This window comes from Dasypus novemcinctus, chromosome 5, assembly GCF_030445035.2.
Source record: "Dasypus novemcinctus isolate mDasNov1 chromosome 5, mDasNov1.1.hap2, whole genome shotgun sequence".
NCBI lineage: Eukaryota > Metazoa > Chordata > Mammalia > Cingulata > Dasypodidae > Dasypus > Dasypus novemcinctus.
Genome location: NC_080677.1, coordinates 155768960 through 155783728, shown reverse-complemented (window position 1 = coordinate 155783728; position 14769 = coordinate 155768960). Strand labels below are relative to the sequence as shown.

The 14769-nt window shown below is 36.1% G+C and overlaps 1 protein-coding gene across 1 annotated transcript in view; it reads left to right on the top strand.

Moving 5' to 3' along the window:
• MTPAP (mitochondrial poly(A) polymerase) overlaps positions 1 to 14769 on the top strand; it is a 48107-nt gene that overhangs the window by 22232 nt on the left and 11106 nt on the right. The window contains exons 5-6 of the mRNA XM_004455817.4: positions 8865 to 9076; positions 10844 to 11070. Coding sequence (XP_004455874.2) covers positions 8865 to 9076; positions 10844 to 11070 — 439 coding nt within the window. The remainder of the gene's footprint in view (positions 1 to 8864; positions 9077 to 10843; positions 11071 to 14769) is intronic.

Below are 14769 nucleotides of genomic sequence, written 5' to 3'. Positions count from 1 at the left end.
GTTCTGTTTAAACAATGGGAATTTTTGGCTCTTGGGTTTTTTTTGTTTGTTTATTTGTTTGAAGAACTGGGGGCTGGGGAATGAATCCAGAACATCATATGTGGGAAGCCAGTGCTCAACCACTTGAGCCACATTAGCGCCCCTGTTTTTTTGTTTGTTTGTTTGCTTGGCTTGTTTTTTTTTTTTAAGGAGGCACCAGGAATCTGGGCCCTCCCGTGTGGGAAGTAGGTGCTCAACTGCTTGAAACACATCCATTCCCAGGCTTGCAGTTTTTTAAAAATACTTATTTCTCCCCCCTCTCTCTCTTGTTTTCTGTGTCCATTTGCTGTGTGTTCTTCTGTGTCTGCTAAATTCTCATTAGGCCGCTCCAGGAACCGATCCTGGGACCTTCTGGAGTGGGAGAGAGGTGATCGTTCTCTTGTACCACCTCACCTCCCTTACGCTTGCAGTTTTTAAGGCTAGCATTCCAAAACTAAGGTAACAGAAAGGCAGTGCTTTGTCCCTGAAGATTGTGACGTTCTGGGACTGGCTACTGGTAATCCTTGGTCCTTGGCTTTTTGTCACATGGCAGTGCACATGGTCATGTCTTCTTTCTCTTCTGGGTTCTACTGACTCTAGTTTTTTTGTTTTCCATGTGACTTTATCTATTGTGGCTTTCTCCATAAGAGCTTCAGTAATAGAATTAAGACCCAGTTTTACTTAGTTGGCCACAACTTAACTAAAAAGTAACATCTTTCTATTTACAATGGCTTCATGACCATAGGAATGGATTAAGATCAAAACGTGTTTTCAAGGAGTACAAAACTCAATCTACCACAACTCTTAAATTGATAAGGCCTTCTCCTTTGATCACTTTGAACAATCATGAACTCTTCTTCCTCTTATCCCTTTAGTACTTGCTTTGCATCCTACCTTGTTTTATAATCCTTTGTACACTTGTTTTAAAGTCAGCTAGAGTTGACAGCAGTCAAGAAGAATGTGTGTTTATCTGTCTTAATAGCATTAGCATAATGTCTTAAGTGCCATAGTCTCTAAACAGATTCTTTGCTAATGAATAAGTGAAAGCTATTTACTGACTAAATAGTAAACGTAAGCTTTCATAAATGTTTTAAATATGTGAAAAATGCTCATGTGAAATGTATCCTCTGACATCATGAAGATCATTTTACCACAAAATTCTAAGCTAAAACTATGCTTGACTTTGGTTTTTCTTTTAGTTTTCCTTTTTCTAAATAATATTATTTGTCTTAGAGGGCTTAGATAATGAAGTAAAAATTGGTGACTAAATTCCAAATGCTATTATTTGTGTTCTAAATTATTGCTGTGAAATTGATTCTTTGAAAAGATTAGTAAAATTGACAGAACTTTAGCTAGAATGACAAGAAAAATGATGCAAATAACAAAAATCAGATGAAAGGGGGAGGACATTACTACTGACCTTACAGAAATAGAAAGGATTATAAGAGGATCTTATACATAATCATACACCAACAAATTAGACAACCTAGATGAAATACATATTTCTAGAAACATGTAAATTACCTAAGCTAATTCAAGAAAAACATAGAAGCTCTCAACAGATCAATAATAAGTAAAGAGACTGGATTTGTCATCAAAAACCTTCTAACAAAGAAAAGCCCAGGACTAAATTGTTTCACTATCAGTTTTACCAAACCTTAAAAGAATTAATACCATTCCTTATCAGACTCTTCCAAAAAAACTGAAGAAGGAACACTTCCCAGTTCATTCTATGAGACCAGTATCACCCTAATACCAAAGCCAGGTGAAATATCACAAGAAAAGAATATTGTTGGCCACTATCCCGTATGAATACAGGTGTAAAAATCTTCCCAAAATCCTAGCAAATTGAATTCAGCTGCACATTAAGTGGATTATATATCTTTTGGGGTTTCTCCAGGAATTCAAGAGTAATTCGAGCATAAAACTCAATGTAATAAACCATATTAATAGTATGAAAGGGGGTAAAAATCTCATTTGACCAAAAAAAGCATTGGAGAAAATCCAGTGGCCTTTCTTGATGAAATCACTCAGAAAACTAGGAATAGAAGGGAACTTCCTCAACATAATAAAGGCCCTATATGAAAAACCCACAGCTAACATATACATTAGTGAAAGATTGAAAGCATTCCCTCTAAGATCAGGAACAAGACAGGAGGACACCTGCTATCACCACTGCTGTTCAGCTTTGTGCTGGAAGTACTGCCCAGAGCAGTTAGCGAAGAAAAAGAAATAAAGTTCCATATTTGAAAGGAAGAGGCAAAACTATGCCTATTCATAGATGACATGATATTATATAGAGAAAATTCCAAAGAATCTACAAAAATACTACTAGAGGTACTAAATGAATTCAGCAAAGTGGTAGGGTACAAGTTAAACACACACAAATACACTTACAATAGCACCTAAAAGAAATTAAGTAATAATAAATTTGACCAAAGATGTGAAGTAGTTATATGCAGAAAACTACAAATTACTGAAAGAAATTAAAGACTGAAATGAAAGATATTCCATCCTCTTGGAGTGGAAGAGTATTTATTGTTAAGATATCAATATTACCCGAAGTAATTTACTTAGTTAATACTATCCCAATCAAAATTCCAGCAGCCTTCTTTGAAGAAATGGAAAAGCTGATCAGTAAATTCATATGGAAGGGCATGGGACCTTCTAGTAGCCAAATATATCTTGAAAAAGGACAAAGTTGGGGGACTCACACTTACCAGTATCAAAACTTGTTATGAAGCTATAGTAATCAAACCAGAATGGTATTGGCACAAGGGCAGATATATAGATAAATGGAATAGAGTTGAGAATTCAGAAATAAACCCTCACATCTGCGGCCAAATGATTTTTGACAAGGGTGCCAAGTTTATTCAGTGGGGAAAGAACATTAAATGGTGCTGGAAAAACTGAATCTCCACGTGCAAAAGAATGAAGGTGGACCTCTACTTCACTCCATATACAAAAATTAACTCACAATGGATTCAAGACCTAAATATAAAAAATAAAACCATAAAATTCCTAAAAGAAAACATAGAGGTACATGTCCAGGACCTTGTATTAGGCAGTGGAGTTTTAGACTTAACATCAAAAGAACAAGCAACAAAAGGAAAAAAAACAGATAAGTGAGAGTTCATCAAAATTAAAAACTTTTTTTTGAGGTCTGGGGATTGAACCTGGACCTCATATGTGGGAAGCTGTGCTCAACCACTGAGCCACCTCAGCTTCCCTGAATTGTTTTTTTTCCATTGTTTTGTTTGTTTTTTTCAGGAGGCACTGGAAAGTGAACCCAGGACCCCTCGTGTGGGAGGCAAGCACTCAACCGCTTGAGCCACATTCACTCCCCAACTTAAAAACTTTTGTATGTGAAAGGATATTACCAAGAAAGTGAAAAGATAACCTTCAGAATGGAAGAAAATATTTGGAAACCATATTTCTGATAAAGTTTTAATATCGCCAATATGTGGAGAATTCCTAAATCTCAACAAAAAAAGACAAACCAATTTAGAAATAGGATTTGTATAGACATTTCTCCAGAGAAGATATACAGATAGCCAATAAGTATGTGAAAAGATGCTCAGCATCATTTTGCATTAGGGAAATGCAAATGAAAACCACAATATCATACCACATCATACCCACTAGCATGGCTATTATTAAAAAATTGGAAAATAAGTGCTGGCAAGGTTGCAGAGAAATAGAAGTCTTAGTACATTGTTGGTGAGAATGTAAAATAGTGCAGTCATTGTGGAAAACATGGTGGTTCCTCAAAAAGGTTAACAGAATTACCATGTGGCCTGGCAGTCCCACTTCTAGGTGTATACCCAAAAATGCCCATTAAAAAACCCGATGAGTGGATAAACAAAATGTGTGTATGTGTGTGTAGAATGTTATTCAGCCATAAAAAGGAATAAAGTTCTGATTGAACCTTGAAGTTATCATGCTGAGTGAATAAGTCACACAGGGACAAATATTCTATTATTCCACTTACATAAAATAGAATATGCAAATTCATAGAGACAGAGTGTCTACAGGTTATGAAGGTGGGGGGAAAATGGAAGTTAATGCATAATGGGCGCAGGTTTTATGTTGGGGGTGGTGGGAAAGTTCTGGTAATAGGTGGTTGTGAGGGTAGCACAACATTGTGAATGTCATTAATCCCCCTGAATTGTATGCTTGGGAGTGTTTGAGATGGGAAAGTTCATGTTGTAAATATGTTTCCACAATTGAAAATGAGAGTGAGACTGAAGAGACACAACTAAATCCAATGTATGATCCTGGACTATATCTTAAAAAGGAGAAAATGCCCTGAAGGACATTATTTGCGTGTATTTAAAAAATAGTATATAGACTGTAAGCTTTATATCATTGTTAAATTTCCTGAACTTGATAGCTGTATTTAATATGGCTACATTAAGTGAATATCCTTGTTCTTAGGAAAAGGGAAATATTGTGTGTTCAGAGATTGTGATATATACAAACTACACTCACATGTTTGGAAAGTAGATGGAGAGAAGTGGGTAGCTAGATAAGTGGATGGGTAGCATGTGGCAAATGTGGCAAAATGTTAAAAGTTGGTGGATTTGGGTATCTGGGCAGGAAATAGTTTAGTTCTGTGTGTGGGTTTTGTATTTTGTGACTGTCCTGTAAGTTTGAAACTATTAAAAAATAGTTTATTAAAAAATTATTGCTGTGGACAATGTGCTTAAATTCTAGTTTTTCCTAATTAGATTCTGGCATGATATGCAATAGTATTGCATATTCTTCCTAATTGCATATTCTTCCTAACAAGACCTTAGGAACAAGGTCTTGTTAGGAAGAATATGCAATACTATTTTCAAAACTAGGTAGTGGTATAGAAATAGCAAATAATAAGAAATGTTTAATGATATAGCTGTCTCTGAAAGGTATTTTTAGTTTTTACTTATAAAGGAGAGTAATTTCTCAGTATCTTACCTTTGGTTATGAAAGATGTGTGTTTCATCACCTGGATCTTCCAAAATTGCAACATTTTAGTTCTGTGCAGAGAACTAAGTACCCAATGCGGTTCTTGATCTCTTTCTTCTTGTATAGGTCAGGTTAGGCCAAGTTTTTGTTTGGTAAGAAACAGTCTCCAAATTTCAGTGGCTTAACACATGAATTATTTCCTCTCACTAAGTCTAAATGTCCAAACTAGGCTGACAGGTGCACTCTAGATGTTGTTGTCTTGCAAGCACCCAGGCTGGCAAAGCTTTCATCTCTGCATGTGCTTCCACTGTCACTGAGTGGGAAGGGCGCTGGGAAAGTGAGTGCTGGCTCTTTAAACTTCTCTCACATTTCATTAGCCAGAGCTTGTCACATGACTGTGCTTAACTTCAGAGGGATGGGGAAAGTGCTTTCTTACCCAAACTCAGGAAGGCAGATGGGGACAATTTGGTGAACAGCTTCAGTGATGGTTACTGTCCTGCTCAAAGTTCACATGTCTCCAATTTCTTGGCTCGAATTCCATTGCTCAAATCTTTGTTTTTCTGGTGTCATTTCACTTCTGTTAGCCAAATGATTTTATTCTTCCCTCATTTGTAGTATTTAAATAATAATAATAAAATACATTATCTCCTTTCTTTGATGCTTCTAACCCTTCATTGGCTTCTGAACTTGAGTCTGACATTACTTCTCCACCATCTGGTCTGAGAGAATTCTAAATTAACTTCCTTTTGCCATCCTGAAATTATTTGATCCAAAATCTTTCTTCAGGTCCTGCTTAATCTTCACAGAGGATGTTTCTCTTTCTTTGCTTTTTCTTTGTCATGTTCTCTTACTTGGGTTCCTCTTTCCCATATAAATTTTAGGTGTTTATATTTTAAAATAAAATGGTCTAAAGAAACAGGAAAGTTACAAAAAATGTGTTCTCACAAAGGAACTAGCCAGACTTCTGAAATGTTAATGTTCTTAAAAGGGAATCCATGTTTTACTACCTTTAATGTAAAAGTACCCTAGTAAATAGAATCTATCTAGATTATAGAAATCAATAGAGAAAATAACATGTTCATGTGTGGGGTGGGATTGTTTGTATTTATATACAGGTTGTATTTGTCTATTCTGTTTTCTGATTATTAAAAGGTACAAAATAGGTACAAAATGTATAATATAAATATCTCTAATGGTCCACCTCCTCCCAAAATACCAACTGTGAATAGTTTAATGTATTTTATTCTGGGTTTTTCCCTTTGCTTATATAAATGTTTCTTTGTGGGTTTTTTTTTTTCTTTAAAAGGAAAATAGGATCCTTACTCTATACAGATTATAATGTGACTTTTTTCCCCTGTTAATAGTGTCTTTGCGGTTCACCCTCTACTGCATCTTTTCCAATGGCTACAGAATATTTCCCCTATTTTGTTAGACAGGGTGGTGTCTTTGTTTGCTTTGTTGCCAACTGTCTTACTTAATATACCTTTATACAGCATAACAGAAACCAACCCACACTACTTTAAGCAAAAAAAGTATGAGAACCATCACAGACTTCATAATGGCTCTTAGGAAAGAACTAGAACTAGGACCTGAACAATATCAGAAATCCAGGAAGTGTCCTTTCTGTTATCTTTCCACAAACTGCTTCAATTATCTCATTCTCTCCTCCTCACTCCCCTCCACTCCCATTGATTTTCAGTCCATTTTCATCCTTATGGCTAGAATATGTCTTCTCCAAAGCTTCAGAGTATATAATTCCAGCCACAAGCAGAGACTAACTGGTTGTCTCTCAATCTCAGTTCCAATTTCCAGGAGAGATCTTATGATAAATATGTAATATGTTCTTGAGGTGCTTAGCCTGATCTGTGCTGGGAATAAGGGGGAGAGGGTGTTTCCATGTAGAAACATGACTCTTGGGGGCTTAATCCTTTCAGTAGGAACGAGCCTTTCAGGAGGAGCCTTTCAGGAGCTTAAGGAGATCTCCCGAAAGGTGTCTGCCTTATGACCAATGCTTGAAGTGAGTAAATGGCTTTATGGATAGACTCATGGATGCAAGAGTTTCTTTGAAATCATTTCCTGGAGTTTTAATAGCTACACATCCAAAGTTTCAATAAATACAACATAGTATCCAAACAGTATGTACAGTGCCAGTTTATACTGCCACCAAGAGTATAGTACATTTTCCTACAGCCACCAATGCTGCTGTCAGTCTTCTGGTTTTTGCCAGTCTGATAAATGAAAAATGTCTTTGTTTCTTTAATTTTTACTTCTTTAGTTTCTAAAAATCATTAGCATCTTTTATTATGTTTCTTAACCATTTTTATTTTTTCTGTAAATTTTTTATCCAACGCTCTTTTGCCCATTTAAGAAATTGGGCAAATTTTCTTACTCTATTCATTTGTAAGAACGCTTGCACATTAGGGAAATTAGCCATTTGTGTGACATATATATATGGATTATTGTCTTGTTTTGTCTCTTTGTGAGTATAGATTTTGCCTTAAGATGGTTTTAATTTTTTTTATTTTCCCCCTCCCTCTTCCTTGCCCTGCTGTTTTTGCTGTCTGTGTCCATTGCTGAGTGATCTTCTGTATCTCTTTTTCTTTTTGTCTTTTCTTCTGGTCTTTCTCCTCTAGGATTCACCAGGATTCAATCCTGGGGGCTTCTGATGTGGAGAGACGTTCCCTGTCAATTGCGTCACCTCAGTTCCTGGTCTCTCCTGTGCTTCACCTTGACTCTCCCCTTGGTCTCTTTTTTGTTGTGTCATCATCTTGCTGCGTGACTCACTTGAGTGGGCACTGGCTCTCTGCACTCAACATGGGTACTCTGCTCACCGCGCAGGCACTTGGCTTACCATGCGGGCACTTGTGTGGGCCCTTGCGTGGGCACTTGGCTCACCACACGGCACTGGCGCACCACGTGGGCACTCATGTAGGCACTCAGCTCACCATGTGGGCACTTGGCTCGCTGTGCAGGCATGCTTTCTCTCATTCTTTTTCACCAGGAGGCCCCAGAGATCAAACCTGGGTTCTCTCATGTGGTAGACAGAGGCCTTATCACTGGAGCCACATCTGCTTCCCAGTATGGTTTTAATTTTTATGCAGTCGTATTATTTTCTGTCTTCTGGAATTTTGTATTATGCTCAGAGAATCCTTTATTACTCTAAGATGATAAAAACATTCATCCAGTGTTTTCTAGTCCTTTTCTGATAAAACTTTTTAAAGTCTTTGATCCATATTGAATTAACTTTAATTTTAGGGCTAAACTAAGGATCGAGGTATTTTATTTTATTTTGCTTTAAATGGACACTTAACACATTGAATAGAAATATTTGCTCAGTAATTTTCTGAGTTCATTTTATCAACTAGTCCAGTCCTATATATAGGAATATTTATACTGTTTTCTTTTGACCTGCTAAAGCAGTTCTTGTGCCTGTGATACCCTGTTTTTTAACTAATGTGGATTTATAGCTTATTACATTAATTTTTTAAAAAAAAGTTTCCAGGGATTGAACCCAGGACCTTGTACATGGGAAGCAGGCACTCAACCATTTGAGCTATATCTGCTCCCCTATATTAAGATTAAATGACTAATTAGGAAAGGGCAAATGTATGTATGCTCACTGAATATAGAGTAAGTCCGAAATACTGTATTTTATGATATATAATATACTACAGTAAATAAATTATAAAAATGCAATGACTTTCTTCAAGTTAGTTCTTTAAACTCTGGAGAAACAAAAGGTATAGCTGAAGACCTGTTAAGCCTACTTTGTTTGCATAAAGAGTTTTTATTTTGTGCCCTTTTTATCACCTAGAAATTGTTTAGAGTATCTTTATAGAAAAAGTTAAGACATTCCTTTTTATAAAAAGCTCCCCTTTACAAATATTTTTGTTATTCAGACCTCAGGAAATTTTCTGACAGAATTTCAAGTGAAAAATGTTCCTTCCGAAAGAATTGCAACTCAGAAGATCCTGTCTGTGATTGGAGAGTGCCTCGACCACTTTGGCCCCGGTTGTGTGGGCTTGCAGAAGATCTTAAATGCTCGATGCCCATTGGTGAGGTTCTCTCACCAGGCTGCTGGGCTTCAGTGTGATTTAACTACTAACAATAGGTATGCTCTCAAGTTTATTGTCTTAAATGTGAATATTATAAGATATTAGCAAAGGGTTTTTTCCTCATGCAGAAGCAGTATTTTTGGACTCTTTCAGACTTGATTGTTTTAAAAATTTGAACACTTGGATTGAAAAATAGAAAATACTTTCTCTTATATTCTTATATCTTTGGATTTTTTGCTATGACACAAAGTGTTAGGATATTGAGTTAAAATGTTAACATAGCTAATAACTCACATATTCTGAAAAAAAATGTATTTCATTGTTCTTACTAATATAACTTAGAGAATGGAAATACCTGTTTATGGTATCTAAGAATATACAGAAAATAAATCAGCAACCTGAATTTGACTTCTGAATTGCCTCCAAGTCCAGTCAATTTTGTGTTCCAAATAAAGGGTGTCTTTTTTACTTAGTCAAAAGTAGTCTAAACAGCTTAAGACTGGATAGTCTTTATTTAGCATATTTTAATTTTATTGTCCTAGCAACAACCTGTTTGCTTAAAAAAAATAAGTAGGAATGACAAATCCTTTCCCCTTCTGAATCACTTTTCCTTGGTTCTCCATAGGGAAAACTTCTGAATTGAGGTATTTACCTCTTTACTGTTCTCTTTGCATGTATTTGATTTTACTATTTACTATATTATCTATAAGATAAATAATAACTAAAAGTAGATTAAGAAAGGCCAATCTAGGGGTTTTGTCTTACACATGTGTTCATAACAAGCCAAACTTTAAGTACTTATGAATTTCTCTTTAGGAACTCATAAAGTCATGATTTTTACCAAATTTTAATATAAAAATATATTCCACCCTTTCTGTCATTACTACATTTTGTTTATACTATGTAAAATCGGAGAAAATGAGATTTATCTTTGTAATAGTATTATTTTCTTTCTTTTAAAAAACTTCCAACATACTTTTTTTCAGGCTTTAAATACCCTTGTAATAATGCTTTTTAAAATATCAGATCTCTTGCACATATGACATTTATTTTTCATTTTAATTTAGCTTTATTTACATATCTAAAATAGTTATGGAATTTCTCACTTAACATTTCTCCTGTTCTCTTTAAAGCCAGGAAGTAAATGCCCTGATGTTTGAAATTTCTTCTTTTAAAGGATTGTGTGCCCTCTGTCTGTTCTTTGTGAAATTACAAGGCATGTTTTGATCAGTTGGAACTTGTTTTTAAAATATTTCTAATGAATAACTTTTTGAATTTGCATTGTAACATTAAGACACACTGAAAATAGGTTCTGAAGTTTTATTTCTTAATAGACACTTTATCTTCATGGGTTTTGAGTACTCTAAATATTAAGCTTAGGTAATTTTGGTTGTTTTATGAACTACAGGAATTTTATGACAGTCTTTCTTAATAAAATGAAGAGAATGTTTTCCTTTGTTTTCAGGCTAATTTGTCTGAAAATAGCAAAGGTGTAAGACTGAGGGGTAAACATTTACCTTTATATCTTTATTGATAATTATAAAAGAGGACTTCATTGGAGTGTTTACTTATTATTTAGATCTTGTTCAGGAACTTGGACTTAAAAATTCTAGGGTTTAGAATTATATTGTAGTTATTGACATTTAAAAGAATGTTTTAGTGGTAATGAATAGATTTGGTGTTTTGCCATTCACGTTAAATTTTTATATTGCAAAAACATGCTTTTGATTATCGATCATGGCATTTTGTGTTAATGCTTTATTCTACCCTTGGATCATAATTTGGGGGGTTGAAAATTATTTCTTCTTTTTTTATTTTGAAAGGATTGCCTTGAAAAGTTCTGAACTCCTTTATATATATGGCACCCTGGACTCCCGAGTAAGAGCCTTGGTGTTCGGTATTCGATGCTGGGCTCGAGCACACTCCTTAACGAGTAGTATTCCTGGTACTTGGATCACAAATTTCTCCCTTACCATGATGGTCATCTTTTTTCTCCAGAGAAGATCACCCCCAATTCTTCCCACTCTTAATCACCTAAAATCCTTAGCAGGTAAGGCTAGAGCAATCTTTTTTCTATTTTCTAATTCTGATGTTTTGAATGAATATAATTACCATGTGTTTTCAAAGCCATATGTGTTTATTAGTTGTATACTTTGTCTCCGTATTTATAGCCCTATGAATCTAAAATTTGTGTGTGGGGTTTTTTTTTTTTTCCCTAATGCCCACCAGAAGTCATGAGGGCAGATGACTTGTGAAACCGGGACCTTTAGAATGTTTGAGAATTTGGTCTTACTCGTGTCAGTTGGCAGGGTTGTTCACAACAATCATGAAACTGTTGGAACCTCTTGCATAGGTAACCAAATCTTGAATGACCTTGAAAAATAATTTCCCAGATACAGCTTTTAGTTGGTCAGTTTCAGAGATGACTTTCTAAATCTGAACCTATCTCTAAAATTATATTAGAGATGCTGAAAACTGTTTGAGGATGTTTTAAAGATCCTAAATTTGTTCTTTTTACTTAGAAAAAGCAATCTTAGGTGAAATATTTTTAAATTAGCATGCTATTTAATTTAGATTATAGACAAATTGAAATTTTGGTTGACTGCTGGAGAAGACACTAAAATATTATAGTTTTGAATTACAAAAGGAAGATAATTAAGGGGTACGCTCAAAGTGTATGTATACTCTTATCTACCCATTCTATATATTGCTTCCAGATAATTCCTTTAAAGTGTAGCTCTGAATCGTCTCCATTTAGAATGATCTTTAAAGGGTGTTTATTCCCAATAGAGCAAAGCTCAAATGCTTTACTTAGCTTGGTGCTGAAGGGCTTCATTGATCTAGCCACAATCCAATTGTCCAGCCTCTTCCACTCTTCCTCTTCCTGTGTTCCTACATTACAGCCAATACTCTATTCTGAGTATATCAGCCGGTACTCTTAATACTCTATTCTGTGTCTTCCCTTATTATGCAAATTAGAAGTATAGTGGGAATTAATTTAATGCAAATTCTACACATACAAATTCAGGTTTATATGATTGGCACTCAAAAAAAATGAAGGCAGGGAGAACAAGATAGAATTAAAATTTCTAAAAATTAATTCTATGATTAATTTAGTATACTTATTGTTACTAGAGTGTTTATTTGCCTTATTTATAAAAATATGGTATGTTCATGTAAGAAATACTTATTAAATGATGGGTTTCGGGAAGCGAAATTGGCCTAATGGATAGGGCATCTGCCTACCACATGGGAGGTCTGCAGTTCAAACCCCAGGCTTCCTTGACCCGTGTGGAGCTGGCCCATGCACAGTGCTGATCTGTGCAAGGAGTGCCATGCCATGCAGGGGTGTCCCCCGTGTAGGGGAGTCCCACGTGCAAGGAGTGCGCCCTGTAAGGAGAGCCGCCCAGCGCGAAAGAAAGTGCAGCCTGCCCAAGAACAGCACTGCAGACATGGAGAGCTGACACAACAAGATGACACAACAAAAAGAAAACACAGATTCCCAGTGCCGCTGATAAGGATAGAAGTGGTCACAGAAGAACACACAGCGAATGGACACAGGAAGCAGACACCTTGGGGGGGTGGAAGGGGAGTTAAAAAAAAATCTTTAAAAAAACAAAACAAAAAATAAATGATACGTTTCGCTATTCACAATTTTCAACTTATGTGAAGGGTCTTGGAACATATTGGATGTGTAAAATGAGATTCTATTGTAATCTTTTTTTTCCCTGTAATCTTCCAAGATGCTTTCTTTGTCCCACAATAGTTAAAGAAATATGGCAGTTGATTTCAGATGGTACTACCTTTATTTATGCACATTGTCTCATTTGTTAGATTATTTGTAGATACCGTAACGTTTAACTCCTTTTCCTTGTTCTCCCTCCCCAAAGCATACATTTATATGATAACAGATTTTCTTTATATGAATTGAACTAAATTGGTATATATACACATCTTCTAATTCTAGTTGAAGTTAGTACTTTAAAAACTCAGTTTAGACTAAAGCATTACTTGCTAGCAGTGAGTTTTAGAGATTTGTGAAACTCATCACTGTAAGTGTTGGTACAGCTTAACATCGACCTTAAGAAAAAAGCTGAAATGTAAGAGTAGGAAGTTTTCAAGGATGGGTTAGTTATATAAATTTCACTTTTCAGGTTGACTTAAAAGGCAGCATCCATGCCTGTGCTCATTTCATCCCTTAGTGTGATTCATTCAGTAATTTTATTTTATTTTTTGCTTATTGACTATGCATTAGGTGTTATGTTGAGTGGGATACGGTTGATGATTTCAGGTACCTCAAGATATAGTAGAGAGATAAGATATACTATAAAGAGAAAATATGGGTAGTTCCTGACCAATAAGCAGCCTGTTAATAGCACTTCCTACACAGCTTATGCTGTGTGCACTGATACTTAGACTGCTAACATGGGAACCTTTGTGGGGAAATCATCATGGAACTGTTAGAGTTTAGAAGCTGAGAAAGAGGAAAAGTTGTTCAATGGAGGAAGAACTGAGGCAAGTGTATGTTAGGGGGAGTCTACTCTGGACATCTTCCCATCTCACAAGTACTGCCCACCCCTGCCAGAGTCAGGCCTTACCAGGTCCTGCCTGGGAAAGTTTATACTGTTTTCTCCTTACCCCCAGTTTGCTTCCCATCCATCCATCCACTTTAACAGAGTGATTTTCAAAAATTCGTATTTGATGGTTACATCATCTCACTTCAAATCCTTCAGTTACTTCCTAGTATCTTTTTTTTTTTTTCCCCAAACCTTTGTGTCGAGGGCTGACTTTCAGTAGATCGCAGCGAGGGAGCCGCTCTGCCACCTACGAAACCCTGACCCAGAAGCAGGTCGTCTGCAGTGGTTTAGCACCAGGTTCCCCACGAACATGCGGTGCGTGACAGGCGAGGGGGTGGCCCCATTTCCGGCCGCTCCCCGTTTCCCGGGAGGAGGGGCACTCCGCACCAGACCCCGACCGACGGGGGGCGGGAATGCGTTGCACGCGCGTGCGCACGACAGGCCCACCGATGGAGATGGCCGGGCACCTGCCATCCGAGGCCAACCGAGGCACTGTGGCGCTGCTATATCGTTCTGCCAGGGCGGGATTCTGACTTAGAGGTATTCAGTCATAATCCCACAGATGGTAGAGTACCTATTTTTTAATTTTCACTAGTCAAGAAAAATAATATGGTTTGTGGAGAAGTTAAAAATATCTTTAGTTTTTGTCCCACAACCTTTTAAAAATAAATTTAAATTGAGTCACATCTTTTAGCATCAGAACAGGAAAATTAGTTTTAGAATTTAAAATTTTCCACTTCAAAATCCTACCTTGATTGTTTTAAAATTTTCTGTTTTCAAATATAATAGCAGCATTTGTTAGGCTAGTTTTTGCAAGCACATAGCACATTGTAGGTGTGAATTGCCAATAAATGCAAAACAAAATTTGATATAATTAGTGCTACTTTTTTATCTTTTTTGAAAAAATTTTTTAGGAGGTACCAGAGGTTGAATCTGGGACCTTGCACATGGGAAGCAGGTGCTTAAACTACTGAGCTATACCTGCTCCCCTATCTTTGGTCTTTGAAGTTCCAGATATATCCTGAATTTGCTGTAAACAGATTTTAATTAGATGAAGGTATATTAAGGATGTGGTGAAGATCATTTTAAGGAAAATTTACCAAGGTAATTTTTTCCTACTCATATCCATGTTTTTCAAAATCTCTTTTTTTATTTCCTGATTTTACCCGTTG